The 25193-nt window shown below is 41.4% G+C and overlaps 1 protein-coding gene across 4 annotated transcripts in view; it reads right to left on the bottom strand.

Moving 5' to 3' along the window:
- The window catches only part of adamts10 (ADAM metallopeptidase with thrombospondin type 1 motif, 10), a 63041-nt gene extending 39423 nt beyond the window's left edge, over positions 1 to 23618 (bottom strand). For 2 of the 4 annotated variants that reach the window (XM_050055126.1, XM_050055123.1), the window contains exons 1-7: positions 23504 to 23568; positions 17291 to 17680; positions 9459 to 9598; positions 9116 to 9325; positions 4143 to 4311; positions 3480 to 3682; positions 1752 to 1835 (exon numbers count right to left, since the gene is read on the bottom strand). In XM_050055126.1, the coding sequence (XP_049911083.1) occupies positions 1752 to 1835; positions 3480 to 3682; positions 4143 to 4311; positions 9116 to 9325; positions 9459 to 9598; positions 17291 to 17393 (909 nt within the window). In that variant the 5' untranslated portion in view covers positions 17394 to 17680; positions 23504 to 23568. Of the gene's footprint in view, positions 1 to 1751; positions 1836 to 3479; positions 3683 to 4142; positions 4312 to 9115; positions 9326 to 9458; positions 9599 to 17290; positions 17681 to 23447 lie in introns of all 4 variants that reach the window. The other 2 variants (XM_050055124.1, XM_050055125.1) reach the window with 2 other exon arrangements.
- Between the last annotated feature and the right edge of the window lie 1575 nt (positions 23619 to 25193).

The raw sequence follows: 25193 nt of genomic DNA on the forward strand, positions 1-25193 counted from the left end.
CACCACATGCTGTTAATGGCAGGCTAATAAGGTCAGTTACTAGGTAAGTCAGATGGCCCAGTCATCTCCTGTGCTATGCTTGGAAGGTCATGCACTTTTTATGAGCTGAACCCCTGCCTTGCGGTCAGGTGTGGATTCTAACTGTGCACCCTTTTTTAACCTCCGCTAACTCACTTATATCGTACAAGGGTCTGCAGTCATGCTAACAGCTCTATGAGGCTGTGCACAGCGGTGCTTTGAGCTAAATGCTAACATCAGTAAGCTAATATGTTTAAAATGACAAACATGCTGATGTTTATTAAGTATAATGTTTTCTATGGTTCACTTCTTTAGTTTACCTTGTTAGCATGCAAACATTTGCTAACTACCACCAAACACAAAGTTCAGTTGAGGCTGATGGGAATGTCATCAGTTGTGCAGGTATTAAGTCATAAATCAAAGTACGGGACAAATAGGGAATGGAAATTGCAAAGCACTGTAAGGCAGTGCTGCCATCTTGGAAGAAGGTAGCGTAGCTAGGGTAGCGACCTGTGTGATTATCTGTCATCTGTCAATCATTCATCATCAGAAATGTGTAAGTATGTGCTGAAGACAAATGCCCATAAAAAGAGATGCTCTCTACAATGTGAAGGGAGCAAAAAATTAAAAAACTGAAGCCAGATAAAGTAAATGATATCTATCACAGACCTTGACGGTTCCTGATGTCTATCTGGTGTTTGCTGTTAGCACGTGCACCTGTCTGCAATTCAAAAACTTTAAATCTTTGGAGGCCCATGTCCAATTTACAAACAGGTGGATACAGGACCTTCAGACCTACAAGCCAAATGGCAACTACACGATCATCCCGACAAAGATAAGCTAGCCAACGTTATGCCAACAGAATGTAAATAAAATATGGGCTTATGATGAATAATAAATCTACCGGTATCTAGCTAAATGAAACACATAACATCCAATAGCTGTTGAGACATTTCACTTAAAACCCCAAAATCAGCCTCATGGTAGTGCTTGAGGAAGAGTCATAGGTTCACCAAAATCAAAGTCTGGGGACATGAACTTTCATGGCAATCCATCTGATAGCTGTTGAGAAACTGGACCAAATGACTGACCGACACTGCTTTGCCGCTAGCATGGCTAGAAAATATTGGCAAAATGAAAGACCACACCTCTAGGAATCTGGTGAATTTGGATCTGATGGTGTTCTCTTGGGGTTTAGATTTAGATGTTTTTTGCATCAGCGTCTAAATCTAACTTTAAGCTTTTCTACACCCTGGATTTACGTCATAGCAGTGGTCAGAGAGGTCAGTCGAGCAGGACAGTCACAAAGCTGCTCTGTCTGACAGGTACAAACCCCCCCCCCCCCCCCCCCCCCCCCATATCCTGACTTTTCCGCCTTTCCTCACCCATCTCCCTCTTCCTCGCTTCCCTACAGCCTCTCGTCTCTTTCATGACAGCCACCATTCACAAGACCCACTTACACACTCAAGAGTCCACTGGGATGGTGGAGGAAAAGACACTTAAGCCAATAATTTGACACAAACAAGGAGCTCATAGATGCTGGTCAGGGAAGAGCTTTGTACCGTCTGGACAGAGACGTAACGAGGAGAGGAGAGGAGAGGAGAGGAGAGGAGAGGAGAGGAGAGGGAGAGGAGAGGAGAGGAGAGGAGAGGAGAGGAGAGGAGAGGAGAGGAGAGGAGAGGAGAGGAGCAGGGTGTACAACTTGATTACAGTAGATGACTAAGTTTATTTACCTGGTCTTCCATGAGCAGGATGAGCCGTGTCACCACAATGTTGACTGCATTCCCCAGGCTAGAATCCTGGAACAGTTTGGCAACCTGACCTCCAGGGAAACAAGAAAAGACCAGTCTTAAAAACAGCTGATGCATCAGGAGAGCTGGAGCTGAGACAACACTAGAAATACACACAGGAGTAAGCCATCATAAATTAAAGGTCCAGTGTGTGGGACTTAGAAATAGGATAGTATGGATAGAGTATGTGTTCTTGGGTCTAAAATCACCTTAAAATAAGAATCTTTGTATCTTTGTTACCTTAGAATGAGCCATTTATATCTACATAGGGAGAGGGTCCTTGTCCACGGAGTCCGCCATTTTGAATCAGCAAGCCAAGTGTCGGAAAAAACACTAATTTTAACGTGAAACTGATTTATTCACTATCTAAATCACCAGGTCCATTTATTTTGGAGAAGAGGAAACCTTTGCAGATAATCTGGCTCCTGTAAAAACCTCTTGAATGTCTGGATCTCAAGTTATCAGAGAAAAAAGCTGAGCACACATTAGCAGGTGCTAAGCTAGTAGCCTGTCTTTGACGAAGCAAACAGCATTGGAGATACACTGATTTGTAATGTAAACTGCTGTATTCAGTGTTTTTACACTTTTTAATCACCTGGTTTGTTTTGGAGAGGAGGAGACCTCTGTGGATAATTTGGCTCCTGGTAAAAAAACTCCTGAACAGTGTACACTGAAGGAATCCAAAGTAGGTGTAACGGGCCAAAAAAAATGGAAAAGGATTTTTGAAACTACCACTACTTGTGGAAATGTAAAAAAAAAAGAAAAGAAAAGAAAAGAAGAAGAAGCATAATTTTGCAATGATTTATCCGTCAACCCAAAATTGTGACCTCTAGTAAGTCTGAATTAATTCAGGTAGCAACAGCTAAGGCTCCATGGCAAGAGCAAAAAGAAGTGGGTTAGAAGGCATCCTTGTCTTGTGCCCCTACCAAGATTGATTTTAGACTATAACCACCAGCTACAAACACTTCGTCTTCTAGACAGGCTAGTCTGAGAGTCCTAAAGAGCTGTAAAGTAAGGGTACCACGAGTGCCAATGATCATTAAAGAGCTAAAGCACCAACAGAAAGAAAAAAGACCAGAGTTTAAACCACCACCAGCACTAAAGCTGCATTCAGACACTTGTTATTACTGGTGTCTGGTGTAATTTGGCCCACTTTGCTCCACACCACTAAAGAGACGCTGCTGGTTTCTGTGATTTTGTAACACTCCGGATGCAACCTGCTTCGTAACAATAGCAGCTGACCAACCTTTCATTAAATACATTCCTAACACGTGTGTGTGTATAGGTTTAAAGTGATTAACTGTGTGTGAAAAGATCCCCACTGACAAGAAACAGTGCAGATGATGACATACAACCTAAGCCCGTCTGACTAACACATGTGGCCTGCACGAGGAGAAATCAAAAAAGGTCTACGCGTTTGTTTTTCTTTAAGCTGAAATCTAACTTCAACTTAAGTTGGGTTATTGATACATAAATGTATAAACAAGTTTATGTCTAATTAATTGCTGTGAATTCTTATAAAGCAAAACTATACAAAAACAAAATCATCATCAACTTGGCATTAAGCTTTTAATAATTCTGCCATGCATGAAAAATTTTCCCTTTTACTAATTACGAATAATGACATTTTAATGCATTGTGCATGTGCATCTTTTGTGTTGTGAAACTTACAATATTCATGACAGCCAGGATGTACTGCTCGATGTCTCTGCGACCATGGTAACCCACCATCATCTTGTCAGCGACCACCAGCGTCTCCACGTAGCGCTCACGGCTAACTGAGCGCTTCAGAGGCAGCTGGCCGCGTCCGACATGATGGGGAGGCGTCTTCAGAGTTCGCTGCCACCATGAGGCGCCTTTCATTGGCTTCTCATCTGAGGAAGATCACACACAGTCATGATTTGAACACATATAATGAGAAGAAAACCTCAAAAGCCCAGCCGCAGTTCAGCCAGTTATACATTAAAAAGAGAATCGCTCACTGTGCATTTTGCATTTCGTACATCGGACCAAAAGATTAATGATGGTTTGAAGTACTTCACCAACCAGAATGATGCCTGAACACATTTTCCATGGAAATAAAGCAGGACAGAATTACAGCATTAAAAAGTTGGATGTTTTTTTTTACTTGTATTTGTGAAATGATAGACATACTTTTGCTTTTTTAGCAACGCCCTGAAACACAGACTCAGTCACACCCAATCACAACTGGGAAGTCAGACACAACCACAATCTTCCTCTGCTGGCTGCTATGCAAATCAGCCTGGACCGTTTACTCCTCCGGTCTGGACCAAACTGCCACTACTAAAAAGACCAGAATATCTCTCCTCTCACCAATGACTCCACAGGATTGGCCCTTGTACTGATGGCGAAGCGATGACCGCTTGTAAACCACATGGGGGCGCCCCTCTGCTCTCTCCCCCCTCTCCGTCCTGGTTTGGTTATCTGGTGAGACAAGGGGTTCAATCAGGTACTCCTCTCCCCCTGCAACAATCACCCCCTGCTGCAGAGAGACAGATACGTGGAATAGAATAGAACAGAATAAAATATAATAGAATAGAATAACAGAAATCATTGCTTTCATCGGACAAACATCACAAAGGTCACATTACACATATGGTCTGATTCCTTATCAATAGTTAAAATATGTTAATAAATAAAATAGCACATCCCCTAACACAGATCATTCCAAATGCTCCATCAATGATCTGACTAAAATCAATCACTTACACTCTTCATTATGACATAGAAGACGGAGCAAGAAAGCAGGCAGGGTAAGTTAAGGTGAGCAGCAGTGAATCAGAGGCCCTCCGAGGGGGCCTGGTGCTAATGGGTCAGAAAACTGACAGCTGGAGAGACTCCATAACAACCTCTGAGATTCGAATGCAGCAAATCTTGAGCTCAGGGTTTAGTGTCATTGCAGTTTTTTCCCTCCATTTGTGATCACAGTCTACTCAGTTCATTTAAGAGGCAGCGTTTGTCAGTATTGATTAGGGAGCATCATATTTTGCCCAAGATACATTAGTTTACAGCTTACATGCAAGATGTCGACTCCACAATGAGCCTCTAATTCTAATGCAGCAAGAGTCACAGACTTTTCAAACAAATAAAGACAATAAAGAGAAAACAGATAACAATAGAGATGACGAGGAAAGTATCAACCTAGTATCAATAGATGAAGACACAGTGTATGGTGATTTCATTTGCATAATTTAAGAAGCAAGTAGTCAACTTATCATTGTATATGGTTAAAAAGAAGATACTATTTTTGAGTTATTTTAATGCTATAACTTCAAAATCATGTAATGACGTGATTATTACCAGTGCTGAGCAATTTGCAAAATAAAATCATATTGCTATGAATTTGACAGATACTGCGACTGAATTTGAGTCGTTATTTAAGTGGGAATGGTCGTTTTTGCATGTAATTTTCTCAGAGAAAAAAAAAAAAAAAAGTGAAGATGATGTGATTTTTTGCAAGGGGTCTGTACCAAAAGCATGTTCCTAATGTCTGGAATATGGTTTGTAAGCCAGACCATCTCCGTAGCACCACAATACCTCATTTACAATCGGGTGTTGTGACACATTTTAACTTTATAAGCTCCTGCAGTTTTGGTACTGCACTTGGGCATAGTATGATTTTGCAAATGTTTTTAATTAATTCTGCAGCCCTAATCATTACCTAAAAAGAACAACATATAATAACTGTTATATTAAAAACATGTAATAGATTGTGTCTGTTTGCGCCTAGGTGAGAATAGTCACACTGCAGCTGTTCAGCCATTTACATCCATCCCTACAACGCCTTATTATCCCCCTGCGTGACTGACTAGTGCTTACCACATTGACGTGTCAGTAGTGGAAGCAGTTAGAGTTAGGGCAAAGAGGCCATGGTTAGGGGTGGTAGTAGCCAATCTTGGATATTCTCTGAGATTAAAGTGGTAAATTTACGAGAAAAACTCACAAATGTACTGCCAGAAAGTCAGATGACGTGGTTTAAGAGCGACACCGTCCATAGAGGGAGTAAGATGTGGTGGATGTATGGGTCGAGCACAGGACTTTCAAATAGGAGGCTGGGGGTCAAGTCCCGCGTGAGTTAACAGACCTGTTTGTGTTAATGTCATATTTCGGCGTTAGATTGATACAGTATGAATATGACTTTAATCTGTTTTCTCTTAAAATTTCAATTTTTATTAAATCAACAGTATTTATTACATTTATATAACATTTAAATAACATTTCATCCCATCTACTTCTAGACTGGTCATTATTACGACAATGTTTAAGGTCTATTTTCATCTCAGACTATCCGACAACTGTACAGTGACGAAATGACACTAATTTTATAATTAGAGACACTTTTATATCCGATATACAAGCCTAACATTATCATCATATTGCTTTGTGTTCAGTCCTTCCCACTGCAAACACTGTCCCCCTCGCAGGGTCCTCTGTTGGACCCGTCTGAAAAGAAGATCAGGACCCCACAGAACAAACACACGTGAGAGCATGAAAGAGTGAATGAGAGCGAGAAAAATGAGAGAGTGAGACAGAGAGCGATACACTAACACTTCCTTTGAATCTGCTCGGATGTGTTGGCCCCAGTCAGAGCGAGTGTCTCCCCTCGACTCACTGCGGCGGCTTTCAAAGTGCCTTTAATCCCATAATAAAGTTAGTGATGCTCCCCTGGACACACTGCCCACTCACTGGTGAATGTGCTCATGCTGGTCTGACCAACAGTAATTACGTGTGCTGCTTATTAACGCTTTGTGAACACATCTAATCCTTAGCTGTGTATACAACTGTTATTGTGGAGCCTGCTGTTTGTAGTGAGAGGATACACAGATACACGGTGCTGTGAATGCAGGGAAATGATTTCAGGCAACAAAATGATGCATCACAATTAAGTGATCCAGTCAAGTGATTCAGAGTGGGAACGAACTTTGATCTCTTTGTTTGGGGCATTAACAAGCTGATGACTTCATGAGAGTGGAAAATAAATGAAATGGAATTGATGCTTTACAAAGTGGAGAACAAAAACACTTTGGCAAACTGTTAAAATTTACAGAAGATTAGAGGTCAGGATATTTTTTCTCAAAGCACTGCTTCCGATAACCTGCCTTGTTGACCACAGCTTTGGTTAATAATCTCCTACATTTCCCAGTCTGCCTTCCCTTGCTGCCCCAAGGGAGTATGCCAGAACTGCATTGTTGGTTATAGGCAGAGGTTAAACTTCACGCAAAGTGCTGAAGGTGCTGAACTGTCTAACAGCACCCCATCACCACTCTCACGTCGGAATAAAAGGGCTGCTTCAGACAACTCTGCAACTTTCTGAAACCGATAGTCATGCCCACTTAATGAAGCGAGCTGAGAAAGTAAGCAGGGTTTGTACTGCTTTGTCTTTGCACAGCTACTTCCGTCACTTTTGTGCAACTGAGCAGCAAAGTGAATTCCTTTGAGGAGAGACACCCTTCAAAGTCCCCATGAAATGGAAGTTCAGTGTCTTTAGCTTCCGTACTGTGACGTATTTCCCAGTAAAATGGACTTTTGATCAGTGTACAGTTGGAAGAGGGATTTAAATCAAATCCTTCACATTTGATTGGACCGCTAAAAAAGTCAGTGGGCTTAGAGTTTTGCACAATAAGGAGCTAGAGTGGTGCGAGCTGAGCAAACTGGCTCCACACAGCTCCCTAGTCATTAGATCAGGAGGAGGACGAGGGCGAGATGAATGAACTACGATAAAACTTCAATTAATAGCCTGGGCTATTATTTGCTTCAATCACTGAAATCCACAGGCCTGTATCTGGGACAGGCTTTTAGTTCCTTTCGCACAAAACTGATGCTCAGCAAAGATCAGGAAATAAAATCAAATTGTTTATTTAAACCAGTATGAATATTACTTGTACAAAAATTAGGCTTCAGATATTATATCAATTATGAATCATTCATTTGATCTAGCTCCGACAGACAGCAAACCAGAGACATAGTAAGTTACGGCACCCAGCATACCAACTAAACAACACTTTTAACATCATGTTAAAACAATACTCACAACTCCTAAATTTTAGGAAAAACCCCTCTGATTCTTTTGATCTGAGGACCCTTACAGACTAAAGGAATATGAATAACTTACAGGGTAACTGATGAAAAGACACAAATTTGAACAATGAGGTGTGGTTTTATATGACCAGTGTGGCTTGCCAGTCGCCCAAAGTCTCATTTGATTGGATGAACTTCTGTAAACACCACTGAGTGCAGGGTGAGTCAACAAACATTTGAAACATTTTACCTGGTTTTACAGATGGGATGGGATTTAATGTGAAAAAAAATAAATAAAAAATACCCCGATACAGATTTTTTGACATATATTCGGTATATAACTCGAGATAAATTATCAATTAACACAGTGACACAGAATTAATAATTAATTAATTAATGTATTTTTTCACTTCATGGGGACTTTAAGGGTGCTAAGTATCCCCATCTGTACAATTCATTGAGTCTCGCCTCTCTCTATGGTGACAGCCTTCGAATGTAGCCTTTTCAAGCAGCGATCTTTTTGCTCATTGCCCTTGTTCGTTTCCTACATACGAATGCCACGTTCATGCGGTATTGGAGTTATGGTTATTACCAGTTTCCAACTTTTAAATATTGTTCACATCAAAATCCAAGTCATAATTAAAACAGGGAAACTCAGATCTTTGTGAAAGCTCTGACATATCTAACTTGGCACGCTGTCTGAAAACCAAACAAACATGGATGCCTCATGTCAGCCAAAGTCTATCTTTCAAGATAATTAAACCCAAATTTTTGTATTTAGAGTATTATACTGTCAATGTGCAGTATTTCAAACCTTCACACAACAAACTCTTGAGCAGTCATGAATGTGAAAATCTTTCCCAACATGCCATATGACTTGTTGTGAACGTGGCAATGGTGATAGTAAAGTAACAGCTGGATTTCCTTTTGCTGCAGTGCATTCTCATTGATGTATCCCTGATTTGTTATATGCTGCTGCAAATTGCACTGGATATTTATCAACATGTTAAAACATAAAACCATGTCTTCTACACTTGTTGAACTATCACCATGTTTGGATGAATCCTTCCTTTTAGATTAGGTCATTTCTGAGGGCCACACTGGTTGGTTCAAAGATTATAGCTGGCTTTAGTAGTCAAGGTTTGTTAAAATTTCATGCTTTGATGTCCAAATCAAGCATTACTGATCCCTCATTTGCTGAGCCAGCGCTGCTGCTGACCTCAGTTAGTGTATTAGATGTGGATTAGACGTGCAGGTTTCGGTCTTACCAGGCCGTTACAGTTGCTCAGGGCCACTTTGCTGGAGTGCGGCTGGTCCTGGAGGTGTCCTACATAGTGGCAGTGAGGAGAGTAAGGATGACTCCATGCTAATCGACCTTTCTTCCAGTACTCCACCCTAAACTGCCTGGACAACAGGCCTCCCTGCAGCGTTAGGTTCAGCAGGAAGTTGTTGCGTGACGTGGACAGCTGGTAGAAGAGCTAAGAGACAGGAAAAGAGAGAGGGTTCTGTTTATCAATGCTCTTGAATCAGGAAGTATTTCAGTAGTTTAAAGACAAACACTCAAAAAAAAGGATGAAAAATAAATGAAAACAATTTAAAAAAGTGTAATACAGAGTCAGGCAGTCTGTCCTCAGTGCTGCGTCTTCTTCTTCTGTGGTGTTGCAGCGTTTCTGCGTCCAGCGTCTCTCCATTAGGTCCTACACGTACTGGGATGGCAATCTCATACTGGCCTAGACTGGACAGGAAGGCAGCTAGAGGGAGAGAAATAAAAAAGGCATAAAACCAAAATCAGAGTTTAACTTAATAAAGCCAAAATTCAGCTTAATCTAATTGACTCTAATTAAAAACAGTTGAGGATTTGGGAGTTGCTTATTTTGAATAACGCTATGGGGCTTTTTATTGAGAGAGTAACCCAGTTGGCAAAGAGAAACTTGCAGACTTTTTGGCCCATTACTGACAAGATCCCTCCACTCCAAGAACCCCCCTCCTGCATGAGGCCAAAGGGATGTTGCCATGGTTACTCTGAAACTGTATACTTCCTGTCTGTCCCAGTCTGTGCCGGGGCCTGGTGGAGATTTATTGTCCAAACACACACGGCTCCAAACAGCCAACGTCAGCTAACTAACAGGGAAAGGTCACCAGCAAATGAGCCCAGTTTTCATCAAACCTTTGGCCTCAGTCGGTGGAGAGGCAGCCCCTTCCCACACAGAGTAAATACCCAGAGATCAGAGTTCCCTGGTACAGACTTGGAGAGCTCTGTACCGGGAAAAACCACTCTGTAGACAGTGGATAGGTCTGGCTTGAATAAACAGCAAGCACAATTACAAATGCTGCCTTCACATGGAACTCGTGAGGTTGTACCGTATGTTCGACATGGGAAGTTTAGTACAAAATATGTTAGGCGTTTTTAGGCGGTTTTAGTCATGAGAACCAAAATGGACAGAGGCCTTGTTCCCTTTTAAAAATGGTGAATGACTCAGCGTTTTTAGCATTTTAATTTCATGTTTGATTTTATTCCCTCGCTATGAAGGTGCACAGCTATGTAGCGAGCAAAACACACTTCTCGTAACGGCTCAAGAAGGCGGGACGGCCTTACTGGAAGTAATTGTGAAACTGGGAAAACAAAACGAAAACAGACAATCCAATGATTTTGGTTACATCAGAAAAAGATTAAATGCAATTCCAAGAGTTAGTACAAAAAGTTATTGTTACTGTCATAGTCACAGAAGTACAGTTCATATTTTTTTCTTCATTACCTAACCAACACACCTGCTCCCACTTCCCTCCTTACCTGCTTTCAAGACTTACTTCTTTGCCACATCATCTATTTTGCTATCCCTGCCATAAAAAACCCCCTGCTCTGACCAACAACCTAGTAAACTTAGCTTTTAGCTTACCTGTAGTGTGTTTAAGTCCTCACCTTGTTTCACTTAACCATTACCGTTAAATTACTACGGTACCCAATTAAACTGAAAACACAAACTCGCTCTCAAATAGAGATAATGTTAGGCTACCACTATCTGCCTAATAAATCCTATATCTGTCAGTAGCAGTAACAATTAGCTAACGTTAGCTAACGTTAGCCAACAGTTGATTTTTTTAGGCAGTTGCTACCTGCCTAAAAAATCCTAAATCTGTTAGACTACATAAAAAACACATAACAGTAACAGTAGCAGTTAGCTAATGTTAGCTTAAGTTCCCATTCCCAATTGGGAATTCCAATTGGAAAAAACAAACTTTTTCTCGCATGCCTCCATGGAAAACAGCGAACTATTGATTTATTGATTGGGACCACATTTAACTACAGCATAACTATATCAAAACATCTGTTTACAAATTCTCACACAACTCATGAAGTATAATCCAAGTCTCATGTATCCAGTCGTATGCTCAGCACTTCCTAAACACGTGCATTTCCACTAAAACATAACAACCTAAAATTTAACGTTAACTGAAAGTGAAAGTTATCAATGCTCCCTTTAAAGCCACACTCCAGCGCCCTGGATGCATTTTTCTGTAGGCTGATGCAGGTGTTAGCATTGCGCAGGTTCCCTTGTCACAAAGCCTATGGGACTTTTCCAATGCCAATTTTTCCAATTGCCAAAAATAAGCTTTGTGGCAAACAAACATTTAAGACACATTTTGTCCAGCAAGATAATCTTCACGAAGGAACACTTTCAAGATTTCTGAAGCCTAAATGCAATCGGCAGCTATGTTAGGCTATAAACAAACTACACTACTACATGACCTAACCCGCTCTTGAAGCTTCGCAGTTTGCAAGTGGGGTATTTACTGACATATTTTATGGCGTAGAACAAAACGTGAAGGTCTTTTAAGCTTGTGTTAACCACAGACTTTATATCAGGCATTTAACCAAAAGCCCATTCAAAAACCCATTGAATGAATGTTAGGCCTATTATATAGTTTTGCTTTTGTTAAACACGGTCCCAAATTAATCCGTAAATCAGTGTTTGCCATTTTCCAATGCCATGCAAGAAAGTTTTTTTTCATGAATTCAAGGTAACACGGCATGACTAATTGATAACAAATGACAAATGGTCATTTTTTGGGTGAAGTATTCCTTCAAGTACAGATTATAAATAGCTTATATTTGATTGATTTGATATTTTATTTACTCTATAAATTGACAGAAACATCTTAAAATGGCCAGTAAATATATAATTTGATTCATTTTTTGGCTTCAAGAATTTAATAATTAGAGAACAATAAAACATTAAAAAAAATAGGGCTGACACGTTTAAAAAGTTTTAGGGCTATGAAACATCTTGTGAACTGATGCTATCAAAAAAAAATCCCACCAAGAAATACCACCAATAACTAGATCAAACGGCTGAAAATGGACCTGACAGCACCAAAACCACTTCAGCACTAACTCGTTCAAAAGCTTGACCTTCCTAAGAGCTCTGAGATATTTCCCACAACACATCCATCCGGCTCTCAAAAACCACAGAAAGTAATCAGGCAGGTGGTATTACCATTACCTTTGAAGCACAGGAAAAGCTCCTGGAGAGAAAATGAAGGCAGGGTGTTAATGAAGTAAATATAGCTCACCTCCAAGGAAGAAATTAACAAGACCTCACACAGAATAAACATGTACACTAATAAAAACCAGTAACACAAATTAGTATGTAGCTTTAACTATAGGAAGTGCTGTGAGCCGAAGTGTTTCATGACTTTCAACTGCTTTTATCAAAACAGCCATTTCTCCCCTATTTCTATCTATGATTATTCCTCTTACTGTACATGCAATACAATTATTCCTGCCTGGTCTTCTATAATCAATCCAGGGACTAATAACTAGTCCACATAGTTGATACTTTATCTCTTAACAGGAGGTACATTGAGCACTAGCGACCTTTTAGTAGACAATAGTTCAAAATATGTTCATCGACCGATTCAGCATTTGAAAATGTTAAGTAGACATCAAAGCAAAGAGCAATCTGAGAGTGGAAACCCATTTGCTAAATATAACATGAGACACTCCCTGGCTAAAAGGGTTTCATACAGAAGTGTCTGTGCTGATAAATACAACCATCCGCCCATGAGCAGGGCATCACCATGGTTTCTGTTATCACCAAATGAAAATAATGGAAGGAAATACTCGGGATGGAAAACTGTCCCTCCCTCCATCCCAGACACACCTTCATGGCACCTCAGGCCAAACGCTGCTCTGCCTTATTTGAAACAACTATGACAAGAGGAGGAGGAATCTATGATTATTCAGTAGAGACAGAAATGGTTCAAGGAGTGAGTTCTATGATTTACAAGGCTTTCTCCTATATGCAGTTTGGGTGACAGACACAGGAAATTAATACATGCACAAATATATCCAAAAGTATGCAGATAACAGTGCCCAAATACTTTTGTGTCCTTTGGTCTGAGGCTAAGAGCATCCATGTGACAATGTTGCGGAGATAGACGCACCTTTCAAGAGGCTGCACTATCAATGATTCTACTTTAACCTGTTAAAGTCTTTTGTTTAAATTAGTTCCTGCAATTCTTGCACCTCCAAAGACTGTGAAGCACAGGGGTAGACCACTTAGAAATACTTAAAACTCAGTACAAACAAAAAGAAAGCTGGAATTCAAACAGAATACTTTGAACTTAGAGGCAAACATTTGGGGAAGACTCCTTTTCTGTTTCAAGAGAATAATGTCCCAGTGCACCAAGCCAGTTTCAGATACAGAAAAGGTTTTCCCAGCTTGGTGTGGAATAATTTGATTAGCCTTCCCAGAGCCCTGAGCTCAACCTCATCCAATGGCTTTGGGATGAACTGGACTGTGAGCGAGGTCTCATCGCCCAACATCAGTGTTGGACCTTACTAATGTTCTTTTGGCTGAATGAGAGCAGATCCCTGCAGCCAGATTACAAAACCCTAACATCAAACATATCATCACCTTTTATACAGATGTTATGTTGAACTTGTTGCCTATTTTCACATCCAGCAGACACAAAAGCCTCGTTTTTACAAGCAGTTCAGTTCAGTTCGCTTCACAGACTGTATAAAGTAATAGACATAGCTACCATGATGTCACCCCCATTGGTTTGTGGACTCCTGTTTTGAAGCCTCGAGTTTGGCTGTTCAGCCGTCACCATCTTGTTTTTTTGGAGCCAGAGGTGACCACATTTTAACATGGGGGTCTAGGGGGGATTGACTGGCTTCTGGAGCCAGCCTTAAGTGGTCATTCAAGGAACTGCAGTTTTTGGCACTTCATTTTTCAGCCCTAGAGGTTGCTGCTCTGTTTCGTACCATTTTTCGTCACCTCTCTGTTGAGGTACCCAGCACACTGATCAGATACTAAAAGGTGGAGCTAGAAACACTGCGGTCCATTTATTGGTCAAGACAGAAATGTAACTTTTGCTTGACAAGGGCTTGATGCACAAACCTGCTCTTTTTCAATATCCAATCGATTGCAACTTTTTTGTTCTGAAAATGTCTGTATGCAACCCAGTGCAGTAGACACTGGGGCGTTTCTCTGCTTTGTCGGTAAATAGGAAATAAAGCGACTGGATGGAGCAGAGATGCAGTCATTACCATCTGATAACAACACCACCTACATTTTCAAATACCATCTGCAGGGGAAACGCAAAACAGATCTATGGTTTAGGTACATGTCCGTATGGGTTACATTGATTCTAAGGGCACTATACCGAAAGTGCTTGGTGGAAACATGGCTAAAGCAACATGTGCTTTTATTTGCTACTGTTGTTCTGTTAACTGGATAAATCTAAGTTCAATAGTCGCTCTCTTTTAGCTCTGTTTTTGGTCTCCACCAACTCCTGAGAAAAATATCTGTCTCTTAAGCTGCTAAATACTCCTTTATGTTCATCAGCTAGTCACTAACTTTGTCTATGTGCTGTTTGGTGCTGGGCAGGTTGTATTTATCAGACCTTTTATTGTTGAGAAACAGCTGCCTGCCTTGTTATTTAAGAAAACCTGCATAGTATATCTTAAATGTAAGAATATTAATTAGTGCAGCTTTAAGGTCCAATCTTTCTGTACCTGTAGAAAGCAAAGTCTTTCAAGGAATGAGCCACGTCAGGGTTCGAGGGGTGGGTTATTTAAAGGAAGCAGCGTGGCAGACTATTGGAGACAGATGGCTTCGAAGGGTCAGAGGTTAAGTTTAGGAAATACACAATCACAGCCTTGTTCAGGGTGACGAGACACGGACACTCAGGGATTTTATGTCTTTGCCTTCGGGGGAATTTCGGCTTCTCTAGCTTCAGTGTGTATGTGAGAGAGACGGTGAGACTGTGTGGTGAGAGGTGAGGGGGTTGGGCACGTGGCTGTGCCACAGCTACATGATTTGTGGAAGCAGAGTTCAAGTTCAGCAGCCCAGACTTGCAAGCCTGGAGTGTGCCTCAGCTGGTCAGACAGCCAGGTCAGACCTGAAACGTTTTCCACGGCTCATTTCACACAACTTATTCTCATCTGAACACTGTGCATGTGAATTATAAATAAAAACAATTAGAGTAACTATGGAACACATGTTAATCCTTAAGTTACAATTAAACTACAAATTAAATACAAATAAAAAAGGGTATTTATTCTGAATTTCTAAACATGTGTAGCATTGTGAAGGTTTTTTTTTTTTTTTTTTTTTTTTTTTACTGAAATGAAAAACAGATTTCACTCTGGGTGCCTGGACTATAAAATACATTAAAGTACTCTTGCTCTCAAGAGGCTGAAAACAATTAAAGCAGCCCACAGTATAAAGCCAGGATCACAGACAATAAACCAATTATGTTTTCCCACTATTTATAAAGACCTCAAACAATAAGGTCTGTGCTGTTAATAGTGTGTTTAATTCTAACTCAGGTCTCTGAAACTCTTTTCACATTGAATTTTTGATTGGTTTGAAAAGGTCTGTGTTATGCAACTTGGCTTTAGACCTGCTCCGAGACTAGGGTGTCTGACTTTGCTGTTTTTTTGGTGGGAAAGCATGAACACAGATTTCTATAATAACTATAGGATTATTATACATTAATTAGAGAATTGAAATAGGATTACTGAAACTTTATAGTTGATATGGTCTAGACGTCTTACCATAAATTCAGCTTTTCTCAGCCGCAGAAACACTTGAACACGAATGAGTCTAAGGCCCAATCCCATTTCTTATTTTCCCCCCTACTCCTCGTTTTTGAGGACCCTTTTGCCCCTCAGAACACAGTATCAAGGGGTAGTGATTGAAATCTTCCCCTGTGAAATGGGACAACCCTTCAGGACCCCGATACAGTAGCCGTCAATGGTGTTTACATAACCAGATGCAACTATCGCAATGACATTTGCGATTTATCTGATGACAAAAGAAAAGCATGGACGCTCACGATTCTTTTACATTTTAAGTTTCACGCTATCAATCTATCCAACAAAAAAAACACTGTTTCATTACCTGGCCACTAGTGATAATATGTAGGCTAACGTTAACAATTGGTGGTGCTCCTACCCTGCCAGTCTGCACTGATGTTAGGTGCTGCTAGACTTTAAATTTCAAGCATCTTATGCGATCAAAGGGGTGGAATGCAACACGCAAATATGTCAAAATGCTGGACTGTCACGTAATCAGCAACAACAATGTAACATTAACTAGCTAGCTAGTTAGATTCTAAGACATTATTTTTTTCGTTATTCTTGTTAGAAAGAAAAAGACCATAATACACGGAAATTAGATTAGTTCAGATAATAGGATGGTTATCATAATTATTAAATCTTTATTAAGATGAAGAAGAAGAGGGAAATACATTTGTGGGTTTCTTTTGTTACTTGTGCAGCCGTCTTGCTGATGATTTGGGTTGAAGTGTGCCTCTGAAAAAACTCAGTTTGGAGGGCCATGCAGCCTTTCAATTCGCCCGACCCCTATATCCCAGCAAGAATTGGGACACCCTACCCCTAGATATGAGTAAAACCGAGGGGTAAGGGCTAAGTGGTAGGGGCAAGGGGTGTATTGGGATTGAGCCCAAGTTGTTGCATGAATTCTGTTAACACATATATCTATGTCTGGTTAGGTATCCATTTAAAGTTGTTGGCGGCAGGGCTGGGTATTACATCTCAATACTTCTTAGGTACCAACCAAAATATGTGTCACGTACCGAAAACTGGCAATAAGAGTCTGGTAAGAGTCATAATCTTGTTAACTTGTTCTTTGATCACAGAGTGCCTGATTGCTTGTGTTAATACAGCATTGGCGTCTTTTGGTATAATACTGTCTGGTGATATAAATTCATCTGACACTTATACTGTGGCACCTATTCCTTTGTTGTCTCTGGGTGCATTAGCCCCATTGTGGGCAATCAAATCAATTAACATGACTTCTTTATGACTACAGTTAGATTTTTATTATATTTTTGCATTATTATCATTTGCCAGCTATTTAATTTGCTGGACACATACAGTATGTTCATACATAATTCCCTCCTCTCACCTTGTGACTGGGCGAACTCATCTCGGTGACCTCCTTCGACCTCTGTGGCAACCATAATGACGATGACAGTGCAGACCAGACCAGTCCTCCATAGCGTTTCCATGGTTACTACAGTAGTTGCTATAGTAACAGAATTCAGTGCAGTCGTCCCCGGGCCTCTGTCCCAACATGTCTTCTGCCCTCTCGGATGCCCCGTCGCCTAGCAGTGGGACAGCTCAGCGCTCTGTTGGGCCATGGCTGCAGGAAGATGTGCGGGTTCAGACAGACATAGCAGCCTCTACAGTGTGTTGATCAGCGAGTGGTGATGGATCCTGGATGAGTCCTCATAGGAGTAGAAGAAAAAACTGGACGGATCTCCCAAGGGGCTCAGCAGCAGGTTTAGACTCCCCTCTGCAAGAAGAGAAATTGTTCAGTGAGGAAGAGGAAGGCCAGGAAAGGGAGTGAGGAGGGAGTGAAAAGGGAGGGGAGAGACAGATTTAGGCTCAAATAGGGAGGAACAAGGGAGACATAGTGAAACACAGGCTAAAGGAGAGGGAGAGAGCATGAGATCCCATTGACCCATGCAGTTCCCAGTCTAACAAGACAAATCTACCCAGTTCATATTCAGCGTCCAGTTAAGGACCGCCCAGCTCTGCATTGTTCCTTCAGCTAATCAATCTTGGCTTTGGCTTAGGGCAAACACCCTGTCTTTCACTCTGATGACCAGAGACAACAGCAGGTCCCAACCTGGGGCCCCTGAGGCCCCGCTCTTTAAGCTGCCTGCCCACCGGAAAGAGTTCAAACACAAAGGAAGCCATTGATCTTGTAAAAAGCTGCGCTTAATGCCCAAACAGGGCTTGAAGTGGGTATTATGTCAGAGGCTCTGGGGGTAAAATGAGCCAATTTGAGAGGAGCAGCAGGTTGCCATCACTGCTACGCTGGCTGACTGTGGTGGTTGGTGGTATGGCTGAGTGACTTGCTGGCTGGCTGCCTGACTGTACAGCTTACTAATTGGCAGGCGTCCTGGCTAACAGTCGGATGGTATGAGTGCCTATATGAAGCTTGTTTACATCTGAGACAAAGGGTAGAGTGCTATGATGATTCAAGCTGTTCTCATGCTCTGTTTGTACGTATACCTACAAAAAGTAATGCATCAAAATTCGAATGTATCCCATGTAATCATGAGCCATTAATTCCTGTATAACCTACGTATTTGGGAAGGCTGCAATCACGTGACCATTGCGCTGACAGGAGTTAAGAGGGAAGTAGTCACTGTAAGGAGGCAGGCTGGGGTGGTTGATGGGTCACAAAACACAGAACTTTCACCGCTGTTAAGAACCATGTGGAACAAAGTGAACTCTGAGTCATTTTAAGGTACATCATCACCATGTTTAAATTCCTAAATCCTACTAAAGTAAGTTTACTTGCCTAAACCTGACCTCCATAACTTAAAGTTAAGTACGTAACTTTTTGTTAAGTGCGTAAGGTCATTCATGGATGTATGAGGACACGTTGGATGACTGCAGCCTGGCCTATGTGTTTTTTATAAATCTAAATGCAAAAAATACACAACAATCTTATTAATGATCCCTTAGATGTGACCAAGATACATATTGAGCCGAGCGAGAGATTTTACATTTGCAAAACCACCTTGTCAGTGCACTGGTGGACAAAAAACTACTTCAACTAGTTGGGCTTTCTTAATTTCAGCACTAACCAGCTGTTTTGACTCACTTTTTTCGCATCACTCCCATGTTCAGAGGCAGCATGTTTCTTCCTAATAATTTCTTTCAAAGATCCAGTGTTTGTTATTAGGATATAATTTAACCTGTCTGGTGGGTACAACTAACTCCTCACAAAATGTAATTTAACCACACACAGACACGTCAACACGCAGTGAGGAGAGTGTGCTGTGGTCGCCATGTTTTGAATTAACTGAAATCTTTGGAAGTTTTTCCTGCTGAGACCAGAATAAAATGCATTACAATAATGAAGTCTGGAGGAGATAAAAGCAAGGACCACCTTCTCAAGAACAGCAAATGAGAGCAATGAATTAATAGTTAAATGTCTCTGTTTAACAAAATAGGACAGCAGCACTTTAGGGTTAGTCATAATAATATTATTAACCGGACACATCAGTGTCTGGCTCTGTCCCAGCGTACAGTTGCATGTCATCTGCATATTACTACACAATGCCAGTGAAGTTCAATGTTTTTCTCCATCAGCAGACGTTAATTACTGTTTCCCGTTGCCAGAAGTAACAGAGAGAAGATTGTTCCTTCCTTTTTTAACTGTTGAATAGAAAGTGAAGTTTGTACGACAGCACTCATTGATCATTTGGAGGCAAGCCAGCCCGACATCACAGATTAAAATCTTGGGTCTCTTGTTCATTTTCCACACTACTAATTTAACTGCCCTGTGCTATACATAAACCCCAAGTTCCTTTTTAATTGAGCACTATTCCATTTTTTACTTAAAGACCAACATAAGAGCGAGTCTACTTTATAATAACAATGGAAAATGACTTCCTCAGACCCACAGTACCCATTACAAAAACAGACCAGAGCCAGGATCAGGAGTCACATTTTCATGGGTGCCCTTCTCTTTGACTTGAGTTTCCTGGCTATGGATTGCAGTGTCAGCTAAAAAACCCAACCCTTGCTATTCTCCAGTAAAGTCTGCCCACCCAGTTCACTCTTGTCCCAGCCTTCCCTCCCCTCCATCCCTCCCTCAGTGCCGTCTGGGGAAAGAAGAGCGAGCGGAGACGCCACACTGGCCCAGATGGCTGGCGGCTAACCAACTGCAGCCAAAGGTAATCGGAAGCAGATGGGAAACCTTTTGGTGACGAGAGCAGGGGGAACAAGTTGCCTCCTGAAAAGAGGAGGAAAAAAAAAAACGAGCGCAAAGCCCGAGGGGAATGAAAGAGAGACAGCAGAGTGTAAGCTGTTCGAGCCAGCTGGGAGAGCCATTCTTGAGTGTTAATACCCTGAACTGAGTGTGGAGGAATGAGTTGAAAAGAGCCCTAATGTGCCTCTTATTTCATTTCAAACAGCAATGGGAAGGTACAGTAAAAAGAGAGCTTGCTTAAAAAACACTAAGGGGTCTTTGTACTGTTGCAGCTTCCCTCATACGTGGAACAACTGAAAGTCTTTCTCTCTTCCCCTCCCTCAGGCTTTCTCCCAGTCATTTCCTGCACAAGCCAAACTCCCCTCCATTTTCATTACTTCTTCTGCTCCCGCTCTCAATTTATTGTGGGGTTATTAAACTTGCAGCTTGATATCAAGTGCTTTTCATTACCACTAACTCTCCTTTTGTTTATTTAAACAAGAGAAAGAGGGGGAGACTGGACCCCCCAGTGCTGTCCCTTGGTGCTTTTTAAGTAAAGCTGCTTAAAGAGATTTGTGGACAGCCTTCAAAAGATCTCCAAACAACATGCATGCACTGCCTTCTCGGTAAATTATTGCTCCATTATAAACCTCACAGAAATGCAGCTAAATTAAGAGAAAGCTGTCTCGCAGAGGTGACGGTGTCGTACATCTTCCGTGGTCTGTTGTGCAAAACTTTCCCTCTGGGCTGTATCACTTTTGAGCGAAATAAAAAACGTATGTTTGTCAGCAGGCCAAGCGAGCACATACGCTGACTCTCTCCTCCGTGTTTTGCTTGGATTAGCTACGAATATCGAGCATATAGCCGCAGTCGTGGCCAAGAGAGAAAGTGGTCCGAGCTGCAGACAGGCCACACAATTTCCAACGCAATCACAATTTGCAAAAGAGAAAAGAAGGAGGGGAGAAGAAAGGGGTCGTTGTTAACAAGAGAGAGAAAAGTTGGACCGCTCAGGATAATTAGGTGGGAATTTAAGGGTGGGCCAAATTTGCAATGTAATCAAGCCAGTGGACCCAGTTTTGACACGTCGTTTTTTCATCTTGTCATCTAGTGAGCAGTGACTGGTGCTTTTAATGTGGTGTAAGGGATGTACAGTGAGTTTTTTTTTCTTCTAAAGACTAGAGCTAACTATGCTGTCCTTGTCTTTAACTGTTGCCAGGGAGAGTGGAGCTATCCGAAAACTAGCACACTAATCAAAGCCATATGACCGGCTCAAAGTAAAGTCTGTGTGGAGCGAACAGATGCTAAGTGTCCCTCAGCTTAGCTTCAAGTCTAGCACTCCCCCCAACTCTCACACACACACACACACACACACACACACACTGTTTCCACTTTGATCAGGGAGTAGCTCATGAATCAGCTTTAGGTTCAGTTTATTATTTCATTAAACCAGCAGTGCGGCTTCTCTTTTCTAATAAGACCATGAGGCTGAGGGATCAAATAGCCAAATAAGACGAATGTCACAAGTCAGATGCGGCATTTCAGTCTGCCTCAGCAGCAATTACTCCCTCTAGAAGTCTAGATTCACAGATCCCCACATGAAACCCTGAACAGGTGATAGAAATAATACAAAGTACTGGGGGATATTTCTCAGACTAAACTCTCATTCTCTCTGTCTGGTACAAAGACAGAAAGAGAAAGAGGCAGGCATTCCTTTCTCAATTTCCCCAAATAAACATTGTGCAGATGAAAAGTGGGAACATAAACAGGCCGGAGAACCTCGGATGTGCTCCCCTAACTCCGAAAATGTGCCTCTCGAGTCTGAAACAATATTTAGTGAGAGCAAGAGCTGACTCGACACGAAGTGAGTCAGCCAGCAGCACTGGGAACACAGCACAGATGGTAGTAGAAGGTTTTCTCTTTCTGTCTTTTATCATGTTCATTTCTGCACATTTTTTATCTTCTTTGGGGCTGTCAACAGGCCAAAGCACCAAACATACACCCAGTTTACTGTCACATAAGATAACAAAGCAGCAGATCTTTGCATTTGTGAAGATAACTATGGATTTTGGGCATGTTTTTTGCTTTAAATATATCTTACATGAAGTTAGTTTCTTTCTACTGACAAACTGATAATGGAGTAAACTGTTTTACATAGCACTGGTGTGGTACAAAGGAAGGCCTGTAAATGAGTGCATGTTGAGGAAAAGACATGCATTAGGGATGAAACAATCCAAAATGGGGATCCGCTATCGCCACATTTGCTGACTGATTACAGGTAGCAGCAACGATGTGATGATCTTTGTTAATGTCATAATGAAATTCAGTGTTTCCGCTATTAATTATCAGCATCCATGAACTTATGGTGGGCTGCCACCTCAGCCAAAGACATGCCTGGCCTCATGTTGCCTTATGTAAATATGACAGAGGTGTACAGATTTTAAAGTTTGAACCAAACATGGCATTGTATCGGTACTTGGTAGTGGCAGGTCCGCTGAGTTGAGAGATCAGAATCGATCTCTAGAGAGGAAATGTTACATTTGCATCTCTGATGTGTGTATTTGTGGTTTGGTTGATGGTGTAAATCCAATATACATCACACATATTATGGCATCTGGTATAAGAGGATATGTTAACACTAAAACAGAGTGATGCTGCACAACGATCAACAATGCAACTGCCATAACAGACAGACTTTAACCTGCAGATTTCTGCAAAGTCAGCTGATCAAATGACTCACTTCTGCTGTTCATTGAGGGGGCCACAGATTTGCATCCACATGCACACAAGTCCTACATCCATTTCATCAACTGTGTCACATCAGGGAATCTAAAAGCGAGCGTTAAAACGCTGGAGTTGTGATTTATGATGTAGCAAAGAGTATAGATTATAGTTCACAGTGTTGTTGCAGATTTACTGCAGTTGTTTTCCATCAGTGAAACGCTGCAAGTTGCTCCCCCAGCCGGTGAACAACACAAGGCCACCCTTCACTTATGTAGGCTACCTGATGTCTGCTGTCGGCCACATCATCCATTCACCGGCTTGCGCGCGCGCGTGCGCTCACACATACACACACATACACACACTTTGCCTTGTCATCAGCCAACGAGGATCCCAGCCATAACTAAGAGCTCTTGAGAAGAAGAACCGATCCAAACATAGCTTTTAGGATGAACACCACACAACCACACTGAGACAGCATGAAGTCCACAGAGGTGCACACCATGACTCTGATGCCACAATGAGAAACACTAAAACACTAAACAAGAGCGACATTCAGAGTCTGCAGGAATATTTGTGGAGAAATGAGCGGATCAGAGTTGAGAGGAGTCTCCTGCCAGCATCATGTCATTACCGTTTTCCTCCACAGTTGTGCATGAAAACGCAGAGAGAGTGTCCGGGTTGGCTGACCTACCTTCCCCGTGTCCCCGTGCAGAAGTTTCCGCTGTGAGTCTGTCCTCTGTCCTCCGCAGCGGAGCGGAGAGGAGGCGGCGCCGGCGGGTGACTGAGGAGACTCAACTTCTTCCACTTCCACAACCACAGAGCCACAGTTTGATGTCGAGGCACACACACTTAGATGATCCAACTTCCGGTTATAACTTGCAAAATAAAAGTCCAATCTGCTGAGGGGTTTGGGGTTTAAGGTCAGATTTGGTGATATGACTTGATTAAGACCTCCAAGGATGTTTCATCCTGAAGCTAACAACCATGATTTTTAAAATGTGTCTGCTTCCCAACTATGTGTACTTTTCATATTAGAGCTGCAATTATAAGACTACATTTATTTACTTATATATTTTTTCTTTTTACACCTCTAAAAAACTCCATGTGTGTATCACTATGGAAAACACGCCAATGCAGATAACATAAATACAATTTGACATGTATGTAAAAGCTCCATAACTTTTATAGCATCCAAATCATCAATTAAAAAAATGATATTTTTTTTCAACAGCTGCACCATACTGATTTGAATCATTTTAATTGTCTCTTTGTCCATGCTAGACTTCGGAGTCTGAACCCAATTAGATGATGTATACAACCACTGTCAATGAAGATACAGAATAATACTGTAGATTAGATGGATTACCATTTTCAGTCTTCTCCTATATTTGCAGTACTGACCACGGTGTATGAATGACTGCAACTCTGCACAACAATATTTTTAATAAAGAAGCAAATCTTCTGCCATTTTAAGGAGGATTTGTATGATTTGTCCTTTTAACTGTGTCATTTTTTCCCCTTTAACAATAAAATAAAACCAAAACCCTGTTTTATATAAAATCAAAAATCACCCAAATGATGGCACCAAGTCAGAGACATTTATCAGGGTGTATTGAAGTTGAGTGATCAGTTGGGGGCTCATTATGGATGCTGATTTTTAACTTAATGCTCTGCTGTGAATAATGCTTCAAAGTTTAAGTAAAAGACATATACAACCCAAAAGAACGTTCAATATTTTTTTTTGTCAGATAATAGATATTGTTTCCCAGAGTTATTTTAAAGTCATAACTTTTCTTTAACTTGGCAGGGATGCTGTTTTAAAGAGGCATCAGCTGACTTAGTTGACCCATTCTGAGCCTTTGAAAGAAAGGCCTCCAGTGAAATAGAAACCGGTGCTCTTATTTTGAAGGCAAACGTCTTCCTGTCCGGTTTTGTTTTACCTGCTGTTGTCTGGCTTGATTCAGAGGGGTCCTGCTGATTGGCTGCCTGATCTGCGGCTCCAAGGAAGCAGCTGCAGCCGGTGAGGTGGGGGTTTGAGAGTGTGTGGTTTGGGGGGTTACTTCAGTATCTCTGCTGTTTGTTCTGTGGTTATGTGCACAGGTGTTTGGAGTGCAGTGTGTGTCCATGTCATAAATCATCATGGTTATTCTGTAGTAAAGGTATAACACACTTCTCATAGAAATGAGGACAGATAAAAGTATTTTATTGTCACTTTTAGGTCACTGTGTACATCAAGCTCACATTAAGATAATATAACAGGAGTTAGCTTAGCTTAGCTTAGTTTAGCGTAAAGATTTTAAGCAGGGGAAAGCAAATATGCTTGCTCTGTCCCAGTGTAGCAAAATCAGCCAACAGTACCAGCACCCATAAAGCTTAC

The sequence above is a fragment of the Epinephelus moara genome, chromosome 10, assembly GCF_006386435.1.
Source record: "Epinephelus moara isolate mb chromosome 10, YSFRI_EMoa_1.0, whole genome shotgun sequence".
NCBI classification, from domain to species: Eukaryota; Metazoa; Chordata; class Actinopteri; order Perciformes; family Serranidae; genus Epinephelus; species Epinephelus moara.